The sequence below is a fragment of the Drosophila virilis genome, chromosome 4 (assembly GCF_030788295.1).
Source record: "Drosophila virilis strain 15010-1051.87 chromosome 4, Dvir_AGI_RSII-ME, whole genome shotgun sequence".
NCBI lineage: Eukaryota > Metazoa > Arthropoda > Insecta > Diptera > Drosophilidae > Drosophila > Drosophila virilis.
In genome coordinates this window covers 15,441,677-15,459,681 of record NC_091546.1, presented here as the reverse complement: position 1 = coordinate 15,459,681, position 18,005 = coordinate 15,441,677, and the positions used below count along the sequence as shown (strand labels likewise).

General features: G+C 35.7%; 2 protein-coding genes across 2 annotated transcripts in view; one reads left to right on the top strand and one right to left on the bottom strand.

Moving 5' to 3' along the window:
* The window catches only part of chinmo (Chronologically inappropriate morphogenesis), a 108,019-nt gene that overhangs the window by 10,360 nt on the left and 79,654 nt on the right, over window positions 1-18,005 (top strand). The window lies entirely within an intron of this gene.
* LOC138911266 (uncharacterized) lies at window positions 3,240-6,449 on the bottom strand. The gene is made up of 2 exons (XM_070209291.1): window positions 6,189-6,449; window positions 3,240-6,113 (listed from the first exon to the last, which is right to left on the bottom strand). The coding sequence occupies exon 2, from the start codon at window positions 5,986-5,988 to the stop codon at window positions 3,415-3,417; it is 2,574 nt and encodes an 857-aa protein (XP_070065392.1). The 5' UTR covers window positions 5,989-6,113; window positions 6,189-6,449; the 3' UTR covers window positions 3,240-3,414.

The following is an 18,005-nucleotide window of genomic DNA, read 5'->3' as shown; positions in this document are numbered from 1 at the left end:
CACATGATGTGTTGCTTTGCCAAAATTCCAACTAATGCCATGCACACTCACACACACAGCGAAACTAACGCACACACACACACACACACGCACAGTGTTGCGTGAATGCTGCTGGAACTCAATACATTTGAAAATTTTAGAACAGTTCTCAGCATTTGCACAAAAGAGCAACAGCAGCAACAACAACAACAATGGCAATAACTGACTAAGTTGTTTACGAAAGTGCGTGTAAAGCAAGCAATGAGAATTATTCAGTCATTCGGCAAATGGCAACAACAACAACAACAACAGGAACACCAACAGAAACAGCTTTTGCCATTGTTGTAGGTTCTCTGCGTGCTACCTGCAGCGTCCCACACACACACACACACGCACACACTCACACACACACACATAGATAATAGCAGAACAGCATAGAAAACTACCTGTCATTATTATTTGTGCCTTTTTTTTGTAGTTCGCATTCGCTTTTTTTTTCTTTTGCTCTTTTTTATTGCGGCTTTGCTTCTATGACATTTTTTTTTACTACTGCCGCTGCTGCTGCTGCTGCTCTTTTTTGCTACTCACGCACTGCGACTTGGAAATCAAAATGCGAAAAATATGCTCAATTAATTTATTGTTGTTGCTTGAGCTATCGCTGTCTCCCTCGCACGCGAAGAGGGGAAAAAAGAATTGGCTCTATCGCATTTTTCAAAGTCAGTAACCCTCTAACCTTGAATGTTGCTCCTATGATTCTATGCCATGCCGACCCGAACCGGTGCCCCCCGCAAACTGCCCCCAACCCCCTCCGACCCAAACTGTGCGCTGCCTGCTCCAGTGCGTGTGTTGTTCTTGTTGCTGTTTTTGTTTTTTTTCTTTCATTATGGCACGCAGCGGGGTGTCTATATGAAACATTTTTGTGTCTGTATTCGACAGATTCTAAAGTTGCAAGTGCGTATAATTAATCTCTATTATAAGCTAACACACTGGAAAACAGTGTTGTATACGGTTTTTGAAGGCATTTGATACATTTCACATTTTGCCTAAAACTTTGCAGGTGTTAATGACGATGCTGATATCTTCTTAATCTCAAATGTATCGGGACATATATATCGATAATATATATCGTGTGTGTTTTAATTTTACATTTGTGAGTTACATTTCAATTTTTAAGTAACACAGCCCTTTTCTCGACTTACAACCTCGCAGTACGCATCTTTAAATTCCCATTATAAGAATATAATTGTTCTTCATGTTTATTTCATTTGCGAAAATGTTTGTTCTTACTTCTTACCAAAGTCTCTTTTTAATAGAGATCTTCCCTTTCTTTCTTAACACTAAACCAATGCATCCTCTCTAGGCTCCACACTAACAATATGGGTTAGAGTATTAAACACTTCGAATTGTATTCGATTTTCTTTTGTTTTTTTTTTTTTTTTTTTTTTTGTGCTGTTGCAAGTGCGTATGATGAATATTTATTTTTAATTCTGTTTTATGGTTTTTTATGCCTATGCCTCGTTAAGACTATTATTTTGTTTTGTATTTTATGATTTTTTCGTTATATATATACATATTTATCTGTTCTATCTATAAGTATTTCCGTCTGCTAATGATAAAACACCTCTGCGCAGCGCTGCGTTTTTCGGCTGCTTTTGCTATTTTGTGATTTTTTTGATTTTTTTTTTTACTTGAAATGTTTATGATTTCTATTTGAGCGTAAAGTGCGTAAGCTGCATGAGACAACGACAACAACAACAACAAAAACAAAAACAATGACAACAATCAACAGAAAATGGCGCTGCGTGTCTCGAATGACAGCTGTCAAACGCTGCGGTGAGTTCAGCTTTGATTAATGCCCTGCCACTGGCTAATTTTGCATTTAAAGCATTTACAAACACACACCCCATTACACACACACACATACACACTCACACGCACTTTGCCAGACACCTATGACAAAATATTAGCTGACACTTTCGTTTGGGTGGTCTAGATATCTGTCTGGTCTTCGTATATAACGAAATTTATGTGATTTATTTTAGAGGTGTTTGTTTTTTTTACTAATATTATTCAAATAAACAGAAACAGCTTTAATTGTAAGAGTAAGAATGTTAAAGAAATCTTGGAGATTAGTTTTGATTTTATATACCTTTAAAGAGGGTATTCTAATTTTGTCGTGAAATGTCTAACACATAGAGGAAGGCATCTCCAATCCCATATAGATCAGCATCAAGATATCCCTAATTTTTCGGGCCAGGCGAAACACTCACACAGTTGCAACAAATATCCTGCTGGGTAAGCTAACATTAGATTTTGTTAGTTTAATCTCTTACACTGATTGCACACGGCATTTCGTCATAACTGTCAACTTAATATCAAAACTAAATAACTCAGCGAGGCACTCGCGGGGTAATTAGAGAACAGTAATTAAATTGTATGCTCGACTCGAAAAGAGCTGAAAGCAAAGCCTAAAAGAAATGACAACCCACGCAAACTCCCAATAAAGAAAAAAAAAAACAAATGAATACAACTGAAGTAGCCGAAACAGCTCAAAGAGATGAAATGGAATGAAATGAAATAGAAAAGAGTCAAAAGAGTCGAACGAGTCGCGAGTCGCGAGTCGCGTGTGTGTCGCACCTTTGAAATGTCACACAAAGCGGCAAGTGTGAATATGTAATTAAATTTTATGAAATAATCTCTTGAAATGTGCACATACATTTTACACGGAAGACACAACACATATTTTATAGGCGCACCTCCTTGCGGCAAGTTGCCAGCTGAGGTGTTGCTGCTGCCCCCCGCCCAGTGCCACGTGGCGTATACGCGATATTCTAATCACTCGCTTTAAAAGCTTGTAACGTTTTGATTTATGTATGTTGAATATATAATAGGGCTGCGTATGTGTCTGTGTGTGTGTCTTGACTAATAAGTTGCTGACTAGGCTGAAGTATACCTGATTACACAGAGACCACATAGAGTTCAGCCCATCAAATAACCTACAACATGCTTTAAACAGCGAACAGTTAATTATTTAAAACATTATACATATGTGAAATGAAAACAGATAATGATTCCTCAATAATAAATATTTCTTATTTATTTTATTTATATTTTATATTAATTATAAGAGACTTTCTTATATAGCATAGCAATGATAAACTATTAAAATGCGTACATTTGCACAAACATTTGAATGTTGAATTTACTTTAAAAAATTAAAAATATTCATAATACAATATTTATTTGTTGGCTGGCTCGAGGTCCGTGTTTGTTAAAACAAACAATGAAAAACAATTTTATTCAATTCTCTTCCGATATATTTCGGTTGCACATCGGCAAACCGTCTTCAGGGCACTAACACCAAGATACAAAAAACAATTAACAATTATAATACAATAAATTAAACATTATTTCGAACATTTTACATACATTATTTTACACGTCTGCGCTTTTTGACGTGGAGATTGTTACTGAGGTTGTTTGACTGTTTAAGAGGTGTCTGTACAAGTGAGCGCAATTTTCTGTGTCTGTCTTGTAGTTTAGTCGTTTGTAGGTTGGTGTGTTAATTATGTGTAGCATTTCCAATGTGTGTCGCTTGTTATAGTGTTGTTCTTGTTGTAAGATTGTTGTTTCATCAAAATTTGGTGTGTGGTTGCTTCTTATACAATGGGTCATAAGTGCTGTTTTCTGTATATTATTTTGATGTCTTAGTTTGAAGTCCGATTTATGTTGACTAATCCTTGTTTTTAGCTTCGATTTTGTTGTACCTATGTAGACACTATTGCACTTGTTGTTGTTATCCCCGCCACATGGTATTTGGTAAACGACGTTGCTTTTTTCGATCATCGGGATTTTCGACTTTATCTTGTTGAAGAATTTTTGTAATGTATTCGTCGGTTTGTGTGCTACTTTTATATCTTGTTTGTTATAACAGTCTGAGTTTGTGAGGCGTTCTGATAGTCGTGGTACATATATTAGTGATTTGTATATTTTAGCAGGTTCTGTTGGCTTTTTTCTTTCGATTTGTCGTCTTTTTAATAATGTTTTGATTATATTTGGGGGGAAGTCATTTTTGGTCAAAAGTTCTTTGATTTCATGTTCAATTTCTTTGTGGTATATTGTGTCCGATATTTTCATCATTCTATTCATACAGCCTAGTGCTGTATTGATTATCATACTCTTTGGGTGGTTTGAATTGAAGTTGAGTATTCGTCCGGAGGCTATGGGTTTCCTATACCACTTTATTTTGAGTGTGTTGTCCATTCTGCTTACAATAGAGTCTAAAAATGGTAATTTCCCGTCCTTTTCTAATTCCATTGTAAATTTTATCTGTTTGTGGAAGGAATTCAATTCTTTTAGAATATTTTCCACGTCTATTTTGTTCGTTATGGCAAAAAGGTCATCTACATATTTGGTCAAGAGTCTTGGTTTTATTTTTAATTTATCTGTAATCTTGTCCAACAGTTCCTCCATTAATATATCTGCGATTACTGGGGAAGCCGGTGATCCCATTGGCATTCCCTTAAGTTGTGTGTATATTTTGTCTTCGTATTTGAAATATCTGTTTTCCTGTATGCAAAATCTAACTATGTCCATAAATAGTTGTTTCGGTATATTCGTGTGCTCTTCTAATTTGGTCCATTTTTGTCTTATTGTGTCAAGTGCTAATTCTATTGGTATGCTGGGAAATAAGGATACTACGTCAAAAGATACTAATGTTTCCTCTTCTCTAATCTGGGAGTTGTTGACTCTGTCTTTAAAATCTACCGCGTTCTTGATGTTGTACCTAGAGTCCATTGTCAGATTTTTTAATATTTGTATTATATATTTGCACAGCCCGTAAGATGGAGATCCTATGGAAGAACATATTGGTCTCAGTGGAGTTCCTTCCTTGTGTATTTTTGGTAGTCCATATATCCTCGGAGGTACCGCTGTTGTTGTAGTCATCTTATTTCTTTCGTCCTTTGAAATAAGACCCATCTTGAATAATTGTGCTACGAAGGTGTTATTCTTTGTCTGTAGTCTTGATGTCGGATCCAGTCTCAATGTTCTATACGCGCATAAGTCGTCTAAAATATTTGTCATTTTATTTTTATATTCATCCTCATCCATTGCTACGGTTTTGTTGCCCTTATCCGACGATAGAATTTTAATATTTATATTTTCTTTCAGTAATTTTCGTGTCTGTTCCACTGTGTCCAGTATTGCTCGATCCCTACTGTTTTGGTTGTTCTTGGTTTTATGCTCTTTGACTAACAAAGAGAATTTTGTGCGCGCCGACTCTTGTGTTTCCTTTTCTTTTATTGTTTGCACTAGCTCCTCACCGTCTGCGATGTATTTCAAGAGAGGAAAATCTCTCTTGCTGATTGGGAGAGCGAACTTCGGCCCTTTTGCGAGTAACGCTACGACGTTTGGCGGGAATTCTATTTTTGTTTTGTTTACAAACCACTCTCTTTGCGTGTTGTTATCCGCTAAGGCTAGGTTCCGTTGATCTCGTAACTTATCGTGTTTCGTTTCTTGTCTTTTCTTGAGTGTTGTTGTTATTTTGTTTTCTATATTTCTCTCGCTCTCAAAAAACGCTTTTGCGTCATCTGTGGTCATCAGTTGTTCTATGTTTGTTTTTGCTTTTTCCATATGTTTTGTTTGTTCTTGTAATAGGTTGTGTTTGTGTTTTATAAGTAAGTTTAATATTTTGGTATGGTAAAAATGTGTGTGTCTAGTCAATGTTCTTGTTATGTCAGGGTGGGTTTTATTGTCAGTGGTCAGTATGGTCAAATGCTGTGTCAAGTTTTTGATGAAGTTAGGTATTAAATTTGATTTTCTACATTTTAACAAAAATTTTAAACTAGATTTAAGTTTAGTTAATTTTACCAGTGTTAGTTGGAATTTATTAATTGTTCTTTTCGAATCCTTGTATTTAGTTTTTATTTTTGCGTAGCTCATGTTGGTTGCTGTGCATACGGCGTGCCTTCCGTTGATATTTATTGATGGCTCTGGCGACCTTTCCATATTTCAATATTTATTTGTTGGCTGGCTCGAGGTCCGTGTTTGTTAAAACAAACAATGAAAAACAATTTTATTCAATTCTCTTCCGATATATTTCGGTTGCACATCGGCAAACCGTCTTCAGGGCACTAACACCAAGATACAAAAAACAATTAACAATTATAATACAATAAATTAAACATTATTTCGAACATTTTACATACATTATTTTACACGTCTGCGCTTTTTGACGTGGAGATTGTTACTGAGGTTGTTTGACTGTTTAAGAGGTGTCTGTACAAGTGAGCGCAATTTTCTGTGTCTGTCTTGTAGTTTAGTCGTTTGTAGGTTGGTGTGTTAATTATGTGTAGCATTTCCAATGTGTGTCGCTTGTTATAGTGTTGTTCTTGTTGTAAGATTGTTGTTTCATCAAAATTTGGTGTGTGGTTGCTTCTTATACAATGGGTCATAAGTGCTGTTTTCTGTATATTATTTTGATGTCTTAGTTTGAAGTCCGATTTATGTTGACTAATTTTTCATTGTTTGTTTTAACAAACACGGACCTCGAGCCAGCCAACAAATAAATATTGAAATATGGAAAGGTCGCCAGAGCCATCAATAAATATTCATAATATGTTAGCCAAATTTCATTTAAAATTTTCGTGATATTTCAAATTCTAAAGTCTAGATAAAATCAGAATGAATAATTTTATTATAAAGTAAAATTTATATATAAAATATATTGTAAGGAAATTCGAACTTTTCATATTGAACTCGTCAAAATATGACCTGCATATAATATAATATATATAAAAGCTCGTGTCTTAATATTGCCGCAGCAGAAACATGCTGAATGTTTAAACTTAACATGAATTGAAAATCAGCTCAGAAACTTGACTTCCTGTGTCGCTTCGACAGCTCGAAATGAAAATGAAATGAAAATCGAAAATCCGGTTGACGACGCCTTCATTTGAAATTCACGTGCATATTTATAGATCGTATTTAAACAGATTTTCATGGGCTGCTCCGATGCAGCCAACAACCAGTTGGCCAGTTAACGGCCAGAGGTCAAGTTGACCACAAAAATCGATGATTGACCTTGACAACAGCCGCCGACTCTACAAGTTACAATTTACAGCTCAATTTGAATATTTGAACAACGCGGCGCGGAGTGTGACAAATTTGTGTATTCAATTTCCTATGCCCTGATGCAGGGTATTATGAATATGTTAAGAAAAATGCATATGATGTGAACATAGAGAGTAATATATATCATATATATTTCGTTTAATGGAAATATAATATAAGAATATAATCTCAACCTGGCGCTCACTAAAGTTTTCCCAGCGAAACTTGGCACAAAAGTGATTGATTGAAGTATCAGATAAATATTAAAAGATCTCATAGATTGAGGTACTTTATCATATATGAAAAATTTATTTAAGTTTAGTCTACATTATTATTATATATCAAATAGTTCTCAATGAAAGCAATGATCATAAATAGGCGTTTTATAGAGATGCATTATTTGCGTTTTTTATGCAAATCTTAACACTTTGTGGCAAAATACTTAAAAATTTCCCAAAAATTAAACTAACATTAAATATTGTAAAATAAAATGATATTTTAAATTTGAAACGATATAGAAACGATTCATCGAAAATTGAGCTTTTGTACAGAATAAAATATTTCCATATTTCTTAAGAAACTTTGTGATCTGAATACTTCCTCCTCCCTTCTTTAACACTTGTAGGGTATTAAATATTCGCTAAAGCCCATATTATCTGGTTAGGTTTCACTTTCGTTTGCTGCACGCAACTGTGAGAGGCTTTTTGTCAGTTGCCGTAAGTCCCATGTAAATAACTGAAGGAACCAATCTAATTGCTGTATATATATATATATTTTGTTGCTATTGAAGACCTTGGCTCAGTTCAATGCTTCCGCTGGGCCTGCAGCTCTTAAGGCTTGAATGTATATGTATACACATATATATTTCAGTTTGTATAATCAAATTTAAATGACGTGCGCTGCTTCTAATCATATTTTCGGTAGTGCGGAAATGAACGCACAGCAATACCAACAAAAGCTCTATAAATGTAAACTTTATGATTGAAGGGCCTCGACAACAACAACAACAACAACAACAACAACCACAAGACAATTTAATTGATATACGCATACGCATTGATAGCGCAGTCCCAAAAATTTGTAGCTGTTGGTTAAGGTTTCAGTTTTCTAGAAGGGCAACGCAGCGCTCGCCTTGGCTGCTGCCTCAGTGTGTGTTGCGCGTGCGTGTGTGTGTGCGTATCTGTGTGAGTGCGCTTGTTGGGGGGGCCCTTAACAAACTACTCTGGCGATACTTGTGCTTTATAGTGCCCAAGGTCAGCAGCGCCCAACAACAACAAGCGACTATCGACAACAATTTAAAATGTTTGCCATTAGCAAATGTAACGTCAGTAAAGTGACTCAAGAATTGTCTTTAGAACCGAAGATCGTCTCGAAACGAGTTCTGTAAGGCCTTCACGGCTTAAACTTAAATCAAATTTATGCATTTATTGTGAACTCATGTGCATTAAGGGCTGATCTGATCGTAATGGGTCGTTTAGGGGCCATAAAAATGGTAATTAAAAATTCGGCGACGCAAATTAAATATTAAATGATTTTTTTTTAATGTTTTTGGTGTTTTCCTGATTAACAAGGTAAATTTTAATAAATAAAACAGTCGCAATTAAATAAAATTGAACAAATTAAAATATATGTATAAATTTATGAAACAAAGAAATACAAATTTTCAATATTTAAAATATATTTCAGCGTATTTTTTTGTGAAAAGAAAAAAAATCAATTAAAAATATTTAATAATTTATGATATATTATACATATATATACATATATATATATGAAAATATTTAATTTAAATATTTATTTAGTTAATTGGTTTTCTTTCCTCTCTTCTGTTGGCAAGTATATATGCGACAAAACTTTTTCTTTTCCTACAAAAATTATCAGTATAATAATAATAATTAATAAAAAAACCCTAATGAAAACGAAAATACATAAAATTTATTTATTTTATATTCAACAAATGTAAATTGCAATAAGTTCAAGAAAAGATTTTCCATTTTTACTTGAAGGGCAAAAAAATACTTAATTATTATAATTTTGAATGCTTTTTTGGCAGGCAAAGTCCAACATTAGGATTAGGCATATTTAGTAGCGACTAATCAACATAACGATAACATACTAAACTAACTTAGTCGCATATCGTAACTAACTAGCGCTATCGTTCAATCAAATGGGGAATCACCCAACGGCAGCGCCTCTTCCAACTTAGCCATAAACAGGTTTTTAAATTGAAAAATTAAGAAAATTAAGAAAATAGTCTGTAAATAGACTTAGATTAATCAAAAAATATAATATTTAGGACTAATCCCAAGTGGTTTTGTTTGAAAATCGGAGGGAAAAAAACTAAAATTTTTGCACCACTTCGATTGTAATTGAAAGTTTAACTTTTATTTAACCTTGAGTACTTTGTACGGACAATTGCTGCAATTTTATATAAACATTTTAATTACATACATGTACACAAAACTAAAGTTCGACTAGCTGCTAACTGCGAAACTCACACAAATACGTAGACAATAAATGTATCTGTGAGATACATATCGTGCGTATATGTAGATGGATACGCATACAGTTTGCACTGCAAATACGAATCAGTTGCGTAAATAATGCGTATCGCCAGCCGCTAAACTACAACAAATTTTTAATTTTTCAAAAAAAAGAAGCAGAAAAAAAACGGCTTGTTAGGCATTTATAAATTACAGCGGGCGACAGGCCCAGAGAGCATTAAGCATTTTGATTAGCAGCTGCGAAAAAAAAAAACTACAAACACAAACAAACTACAACAACAAAGTGACAAACGCACTAACGAAAAATTCGGAAGAAAAAAAACCTAAAATGAAACAGAAATTCGTTGTCGATGCGATGCGTATAGCCCTGAACATAACCTTGAATAGAGCCGCGTTCAGTTGAGTTCGGCATTTTTTTTATTTAAAGATTCGTTAATTTTTAGTTTTTTTTTTCATAAGTTGTTGAATAAATGCGTTAGAGCGAGGCGCAGCGTGCGAAGAGGCCAACCAAACAAATGCGTTACGCATATGAGCAGAGGAACACGCACACACATAGCCACACAGTTTCATAGACAAGCCGAGTGCGTGAGAGCAAGATAGAGAGAAAAAGAGAGAGAGAGAGAGAGAGAGAGTTGGTTGAAGCGAGGGAGAGGGGGAGATATATGTTGTGTGCCTAGTCGCAAGCGCATGACATTTGAGTTATGCGTTGAGCTTTTGTCTAGGCAGCGTGGGTTGTTCGCATGCGCTGCACGCGGTCTCACTTGGTGCGTTGAGAATTGCGTAGAGAGGCGTAACAAGTGCGTCGTTTTGTCATTTGCATAACAATAGCAAATCTCTGCGCATTAATCATGCTCTGCGACAGTGGGTTCGGCTTTTGGTAACTCAATTAGGCATGGGGAAAGATTAAGTATTTGAAGAACGTTATGAGAATCGCTTGGAGAGGCCTTAAATCATTTCTGTATATTCAAGAAACTTTAACCATGTTTCAGAAATTTTCTTTAGTTGAATATAGAAAAGGAAACTCGTGTAGAATGATCCTTAGATCCTTAGATCGTTTCGATTTGTAACTAAAACAGCTCAAGAAAAAACGTTCGACTATTTATAGATGTTTTTTTTTTTTGCCCTTCTTTCAATTAGTTGGCCAATCTGTCAGAGTTTCTTACACTTGTAGGGCACTTGAGCAAACCGAAAGCTCTTCAACTTATGCCCAAGAGCCGCCGCAGACCACGAAGCTGAAGCACAAAAGGCAGCAGCGAATGACGAAGAGGCGGCCACAGCGAAGACAACGAAAACGAAAACTTTGCAAACGCATAAAATTCTGCGTTCTGCGTATTTGTTGTTGTATTTTGTTTGTTTGACCGAGCTTAGCTTCAAAAACAGGGCCCACAGAGGTAACCAATTTTTCTGGGCTTTTTCGTCTGAAACAGAAAACCAGAAATTTTGTCGTGAGATCAGCATGCGCTGCGTGTTGCCAACTGTGTTTGCCGTCCATATTTGTCTATTTGTATCTGTGTGTATCTATGCGCCTTTGTGCGTGTATCTCACACGCATATTGTGCGTAAGGTCGCAGCCTCAGCGGCGCATTTACGAAGCGTACAATAACCGGTAATTATGCGGCCAAACATAGGCTCAGGCTCAGGCCCCAAACGAATGACGCTGCAAACTTGGTTGGGGCCTGAGAAAAACTGAGCTTTTTGGACAAAATAAGATATCATAAATCTTTGCCAGCTTCCGCATTTCAATTGGCGGCTGCCAATTAAACACATTTATATTTCTTTTGTGTAAAACCATTTTGCAATTTCAAATTTGTTCAAAACTTAACGAAATTTTCAAAGTGCGCGTCGCACTTCGGCTTTCGTTCAATTTGGTGCGATCATTGGGAAGAGTCATTGTTACCCCGTCGTCAGTCACAAAGCCAATTGCACTCTGTGTGATTTGGGCAATTTACGTTTAACTTAACGAAGCATTCAAATTACCAAAATTTCCCTTTACTTAGCCTAATAGACAACTGCATTGTTATCTACTGCGCTTCTTTTTGTTATTTGATTAGTCTGACAAATTAAAACTGCTCTTTTTCCCTTCTTATATTGAGTAATTGCCAAACAATTCAAGTGCTGAAATTTCCCGCCTCCTAGCTTAACAGACCGTTGCACTGTTAAATACTTGACGAGTCTGTCTTATAAACCCCAGCTATGTTGTTTACGTAGCTTAATTTCCCTTAATTTCCCCTTAAACCAATCCAAAAGACAATTGCACTCTTTAGAGAATAAATGTTGCTGCGCGCGTCACTTTTGCTTTCGTTCACTTGACGAAAGATAAGAGTCTGCAACTTAACTGCACTCTTCTCGTTTGCTTTGCTTTGCTCTTCCCAGTGCTTTGGCTCTCTTTGCAACAGTTTGGGCTTTTGAATTTTGAATTTTTGACAACTCTTTCGTTTAGCTTTTTTTTTTTATTAATTTGCAAAATTCATTATGCATAAAACGTTTAGGCTTGCGTTTAATTTGAATTTTTTTCTATATTTATTTTTTTTTTGTATTATTTTTTCTAATTTATGTTATCTGTATTATTAGCACACTTTTGTCGCTTAACACACTTTGAGCATATTTTCGTCTATTTGGGCGCGCAGCTCACGTGCGAATTGTAATTTTTTTTCTGTCGTTTTACACCTTGTCTAGTCGTTTATCAGACTTGTTGCTTTGCCGCTGCCTGCTGATAGGCACATATTGCGTTAATTGCGTAGAAGTGTGCGCCGCCTTTTTTTTTTTTGTTTTTTTTTTTTTTTTTTTTGATAATAATTATCACGTTTGCAGACTTTGGCTTGACAAAAACTGAAAACAAGAAGCTCGAAACGTACACAAATTTATTAATTGCATTATTTTATGAAAACAAACATATTTGTTCTAAAATGCAGAGCTAAGAATTGAGTGGTGCTTGTCTCTTGAAACATAAAAGTCGAAAAGAGGGTGTAGAGTATGTGGATGCTTTGTGAATTGGTTAAAAAGTGGTTTGAAAATGATTTAAAAGTGGTTTCGAATGAGTTTAAAAAGGGTTTAAGGCAAACTCAAAACAGGCTTAAAGTGGATTCAAAACAGTTTTCAAGCTAGAAAAGAGTTGTTTTAAAGGGAGTTTAAAACAGTTTTAAGGCTGGCTTAGAAAAAGGGCTAAAAGCATTTTTAAAGCGGGTTTGATGCAGATGCAAAACATGGAAACATATTTCAAGCGGGTTCAACACAGTTTGGAAGATAGTTTAAAGCGTTTTTAAGGGTTAAAAGAAGTTAACAGCTGGCCCAGAATGGGTTCAAAGAAGGTTTCAAGCAAATTAAATCATGCTTAAAGCAGGCTCAAAACTGTTTTAAACCGGTTTCAAAACATGTAAGAAGCGAGTAAAGTCTTAAAGCAAGCTTAAAGCCTCTTACAGTGGCTTCGATATGGGACAAAACATGCTTAAAGCGAGCTTAAAACAGTTTTAAAGTGGGTACAAACCAGCTTTAAACTGGTCTTAAAATAGTTCAAATGTCAAAAGGTTTCAAGAATACAAATATCCCTACAAAATAGGCTCTAATTGCTCGATAAGTATCGGGGCGGCAATTTAATTGAATGTGACCCCTATTCAGAGCAACTTTTGCCTGGCTAAAAAGTAAAATAATCTTACTAAAAAACGAAAAAAACAAACAACTTGGCGAACTGAAGATGGGATCGACACTTCAAAAAACAACTTGGCAATAAATGTCAAAACACACAACAGAAAAGGACACGACGCCGAAACCATTGGACAGCCAATAAAATGGCGCTGTCAAATACGGCAAAAAGTTCTAATGACAGTTCAAAAAAAAAAAAAAAAAAAGGTCAAAAGGCAGGACACAACTGCCAAAATGCAAAGACATTCGCTGACCGAAACCAGCTCCGGGCAGTCGCAAAAACAAAAGCAGAAGAGCCGCAAGCACAAACAACATAAATCGGGAGCCAACCGACCTGAAGGTCCTATGTGCCGCACAGAGCCCAACCGTGCTGAACTGGGTCACTAGATGGCAATACGTTAAGTACTTGGCTCCAAAATCCCGCCTCCGCCAGCAAGTTCGCTTTTATTTGGTTGTTATTGTTGGGCAATGCCCGCGCCAACAAATTGCTGCGCTAATAAAGCCAATAACAACCGACAACCGACAACTGACAACGAACAGCAACGGGAGACAACAACTCGGCCCATAGTCAATAAAAATATGTGTAAATATTTTTGATTTTTATGCCTGGGCAGAAAACTTTGTTTCTTATGTACTTGAAAAGGACAGCTACGATTATTTACTTAACAGGACTTACTTCCTTACTTGACCAGGCTAAGAGAAACGTTAAGTTTCCCATAAATAAAATAGGCTTTACAATTGATAGAGCTTTTTAGTTGAAGGAGGTTTTCAATTGAATCAGACTTTCAGGATATCAATAATTGAAAGCGGTTTTTTATTGCTAGGCATTTTTTCAATTCAACGAACCTTTCAAACAAAAGTAAGAATTGTTTTTGTATTGAATGAGGCTATTGGCTGAAAAAGCTATTCAATGGAAGAGAGGTTTTAGTTGAACGAGATTTTCAATAGGAAGAGGATATCGATATTTGCAAGAGGTGTTTTAATTAATAAAGGTTTTTTTTCAATTCAAATAAAAGATGGGTATTCAATTCAATTGAAAGCGCTTGGTTGAATGAAGTATTAAATTGAAGAAGGGTTTTAGTTGAATGGGATTTTCAATCCACACAAATTTATCAATTGAAAGAGGCTCTCAACTGAGAGAGAAGGTTTTCAACTTAAAGATGATTTTCAATTGAAAAAGGGTTTTTAACAGGTTTTTATATGAAATAAATATACAATTGAAAGGTAATTTTCAAGTGAGCTTTTTCAATCAAGAGAGATACTCTTCAATTAAAAGATATTTTAATATTAAATGAGGTTATTGCAATTGGTAGAAGTTTTGCCATTTAAACATGTTTATTAATTGAAAAAGAGTTGAAAGAGGTTTCTCAATTGAAAGAAGGTTTTCAGCTAGCAATCCTTAAATAATGCCTAAGAAGATGCTTAATACTATTGGAAAACTACCTTTAATTTTTGCAAAGTTAGTCTCTGTTTAAATAAACTTCTAAGTTCTCAAAATGGCAAAACACCCCTCTTCCACTTGCTCCCGCACTCACCCACGCCCACACCTCCGCCCACCACCCTTCGTCAATATCTCTATCATGGGCCTGGCATCATCTTTGAGGCCATTCATGCAGTTCTCCAGACAGTCCCAAAACATTTTCCTTATCAATTTAATGGCCAAGTGGCGTCAGGCAGCGGAAAAAAAAGTGGAAGCCACAAACCAGAAACAGAAAAGAAAATGTTGTGAAATATTTAACAAATGTCACAAACAGCAGCAAAGGGCAAAGCTGACAATGTCAGATGCGAAAGACACACTGCACTATATAATATATATATATATATACAAATATATATATGTATAGTTCGCTGTTGTACATAAGTGAAACATTAACTGACTCCAGTTCCAGCTCCATTTCCATTGAGCCACGACGCCAGAATGCAATAACTGTGTCTGGCCGGGCCCAAAACAAGGCCAAAAGATTAAAAACAAAACTATATGAGTGTGGTATATGCCATGCCATACATAAGCATGTAGGGATAGGCATGAATTTAATATTGTTTTTGTTTGAGTTCTGGTAGTCAGTTAAGCATACCCTAACTTTGGGTATTATGCATTTCTTACCAAAGAGAGCACAAGACTCTAAAGGACTGAGAGTAATTGTCGGAATATTTTTGAATTGAAAAGAACGAATGACTATATCATATAGGTGTCGTTATTTTATGAGCTCAATAAATTTCGAAAATTTATAAAATTTTAAATCAAAAACAGGCTAAGTACATTCTATTTAATGCATTTGCACTTGGAGTCTTGTAATCTTTCAGGTTTGCATTAATTTAGACCTCATTTTAAGTTCTATATACATTTTGCGTACAAACGAATATATTAATATATATTCTACTTCTTTTAAGACAACAGAAGAGCATTTCACGTTCGTCGCATCTCGATTACATTTTCCAGGCTGAATTTTTATGATGCCGTCTTGAGGCGCCAGGAATCCTGCTTCCTTTTCATAGGCGCTGCTGTGGCAGCAGTTTTTCTTGCTACATGCTTTCACTTTCACATGCAACATTATCAGCTCGTTTTTGTTGTTGTTGCTGCTGTTGATGCTGCTGTTGTGGTGATTGGATTGCCTCTTCGCTGCTTTCTGCCGTTCGACGCGCTGCCTTTGTTTTTCTCATTTTTCGTGAACTAATTTGAATGATTTTAGTGGCTCGCTTGAATGAATTCCTTTTCATATAATTTTTGTCTCCTTTGCCCTTTGCTCTGCTTGTCATATAAATTTCTAGTTTTTATTATCATATTTTTTTTCGCTAGATTTGTTGTTGTTTTCTCAGAAATCGCAATAATCATAAATCGCTATCAGCGCAAATATTATGCATAAAAAATTCACAAATTTGTAAATTGTGAAATTGATGAAAAGCTGCGTAAAGAATATTTTTACATGTGTTTAATGTGCCAGCAAATTTATAGAAATGCAGCAAATTAAACATTATTATTCTTATATATTATTTTAATAAGTATTATTTATTTATAACATATTTTCCAACCCCCATAACTCGGTCAAAACTCTTCCGGGCAGGCTTGGCTCTTTGTCCATTGTTTATCCTTTCAATCAATTTGGCATGAGGTCGGTTTTGTGGTAAAATTCGATTATATATACAATTTGCTAATGTAATTAAATTTAAAAGAATGCCTCCATAAGATCATATAAGGAACTATATAAAGTTCCTTTTGGATAAGCTTACATACCTGATCTATATTAACTTGGGTTTCTTCTTTTTGCTAGCCACGCAGAGCTCAGTTTCTGTATAGCCCGTCCATTAACTTTTGTGAAGCCTTCTGAAGCGTTTTGCTCTGGTTGCTGTGATGTGGTAGAATGAGCCGTAGCCCGTGGTGATAGAACTTTGATTCCACATCCTACATATTGTATATATGCAAAATAAAACCTAAGAATATGTTTCATAGCATGAAATGTATATTGATGTCAGTTAGCTTTGATTTTTTTTTTCTTGGATACATTTCATCTCACTGTTGAGCACAAAATTCTCAGTATCTTTGTGCACACATTAGAACATAAAACCAGGAATTTTTTGCCCAAACTTTGACAACTGTCAATGTGGCAAAGCGTTTCAAGCAACAGTCCGCCATTTGCCCACAATCGGCCCCCCCGCACCTCGCACATTCTCATTCTCATTAACATTACACGCTATTATTACAAATACTCATAAACATATATCATATTGCAAAATTTGCATATTTTTGGGCCAGGCCTGCAGCGGGCAAGAGCATGAATCATTTCAAGGCCCAAAACCAGATCCCTAAACAACTTACCCCCAGCTCGCCCCCCACCCCGCGGGCACGCAACAAAAGGCAATTGAGGTCATTTTCGAAAGGTCCTGCTGCCGTCCAAAATATAAAAAAGAAAAGAAACAAGCCAAACATGAATTAGAAATGAAAACGCAACTTTGCAATAAAAATCCATTGGCCGGCAAATAATGAGTCCGAGTTACGTACAGCTTTACAAATTCCAAATGCCAAGCCCCCTCAAAGAATATTACAAAAAAAAAATTATAATTACACAAATTTCGAAATTACGAAATTACTTAATTGTTTTTTCATTTGTCTTCTTGTGCTTATTGTCATATTAACAGCACAGAAGGTGATCGAGCCATAACTGAAGCGCGCAGAGTGAAAAGCTTTGCTCGACATGCATGGAAAATTTCCATTAAAATGCAATAAAGGACACACAAATAACAACTATGCCAAAAAGAAAATTTATGTGAAAATAATAAAGTTAACTGGCAAAGAAAACAAAAAGGAAAAATATATAAAAAACAACATTCTGTGGGCTGGGCTCACAGTGCGTATGTGTGCTCCATGATTTCTGAATATGCGTATTCTATAGACTTTATGGTCATTAGCACACACACACACACACACACACACACACACACACACACACACACACACACACACACACACACACACACACACACACACACACACACACACTCGTGTATACACACCGCTTGACCGCAGCGTAACCCACCGCGTATACATTATATTATTACGCATACGCCGCTTAGGCTCAGCTTTGTGCATGGCTGCTAAAAAGTAAACCTTTGCCTGTATTATTTTGATATATGTTTTTGTAATTCTTATGATTTTTTTATAACTTAACTGTGTAACGAGCTTGGGGCAAGTCGGCTAGCTGAGGCCGCTGGTCACGAAAGAATTAGGCTGAAAGGATTAGAGCTGGGTGTGTTTCTAAGGATATATTAGAAGCTA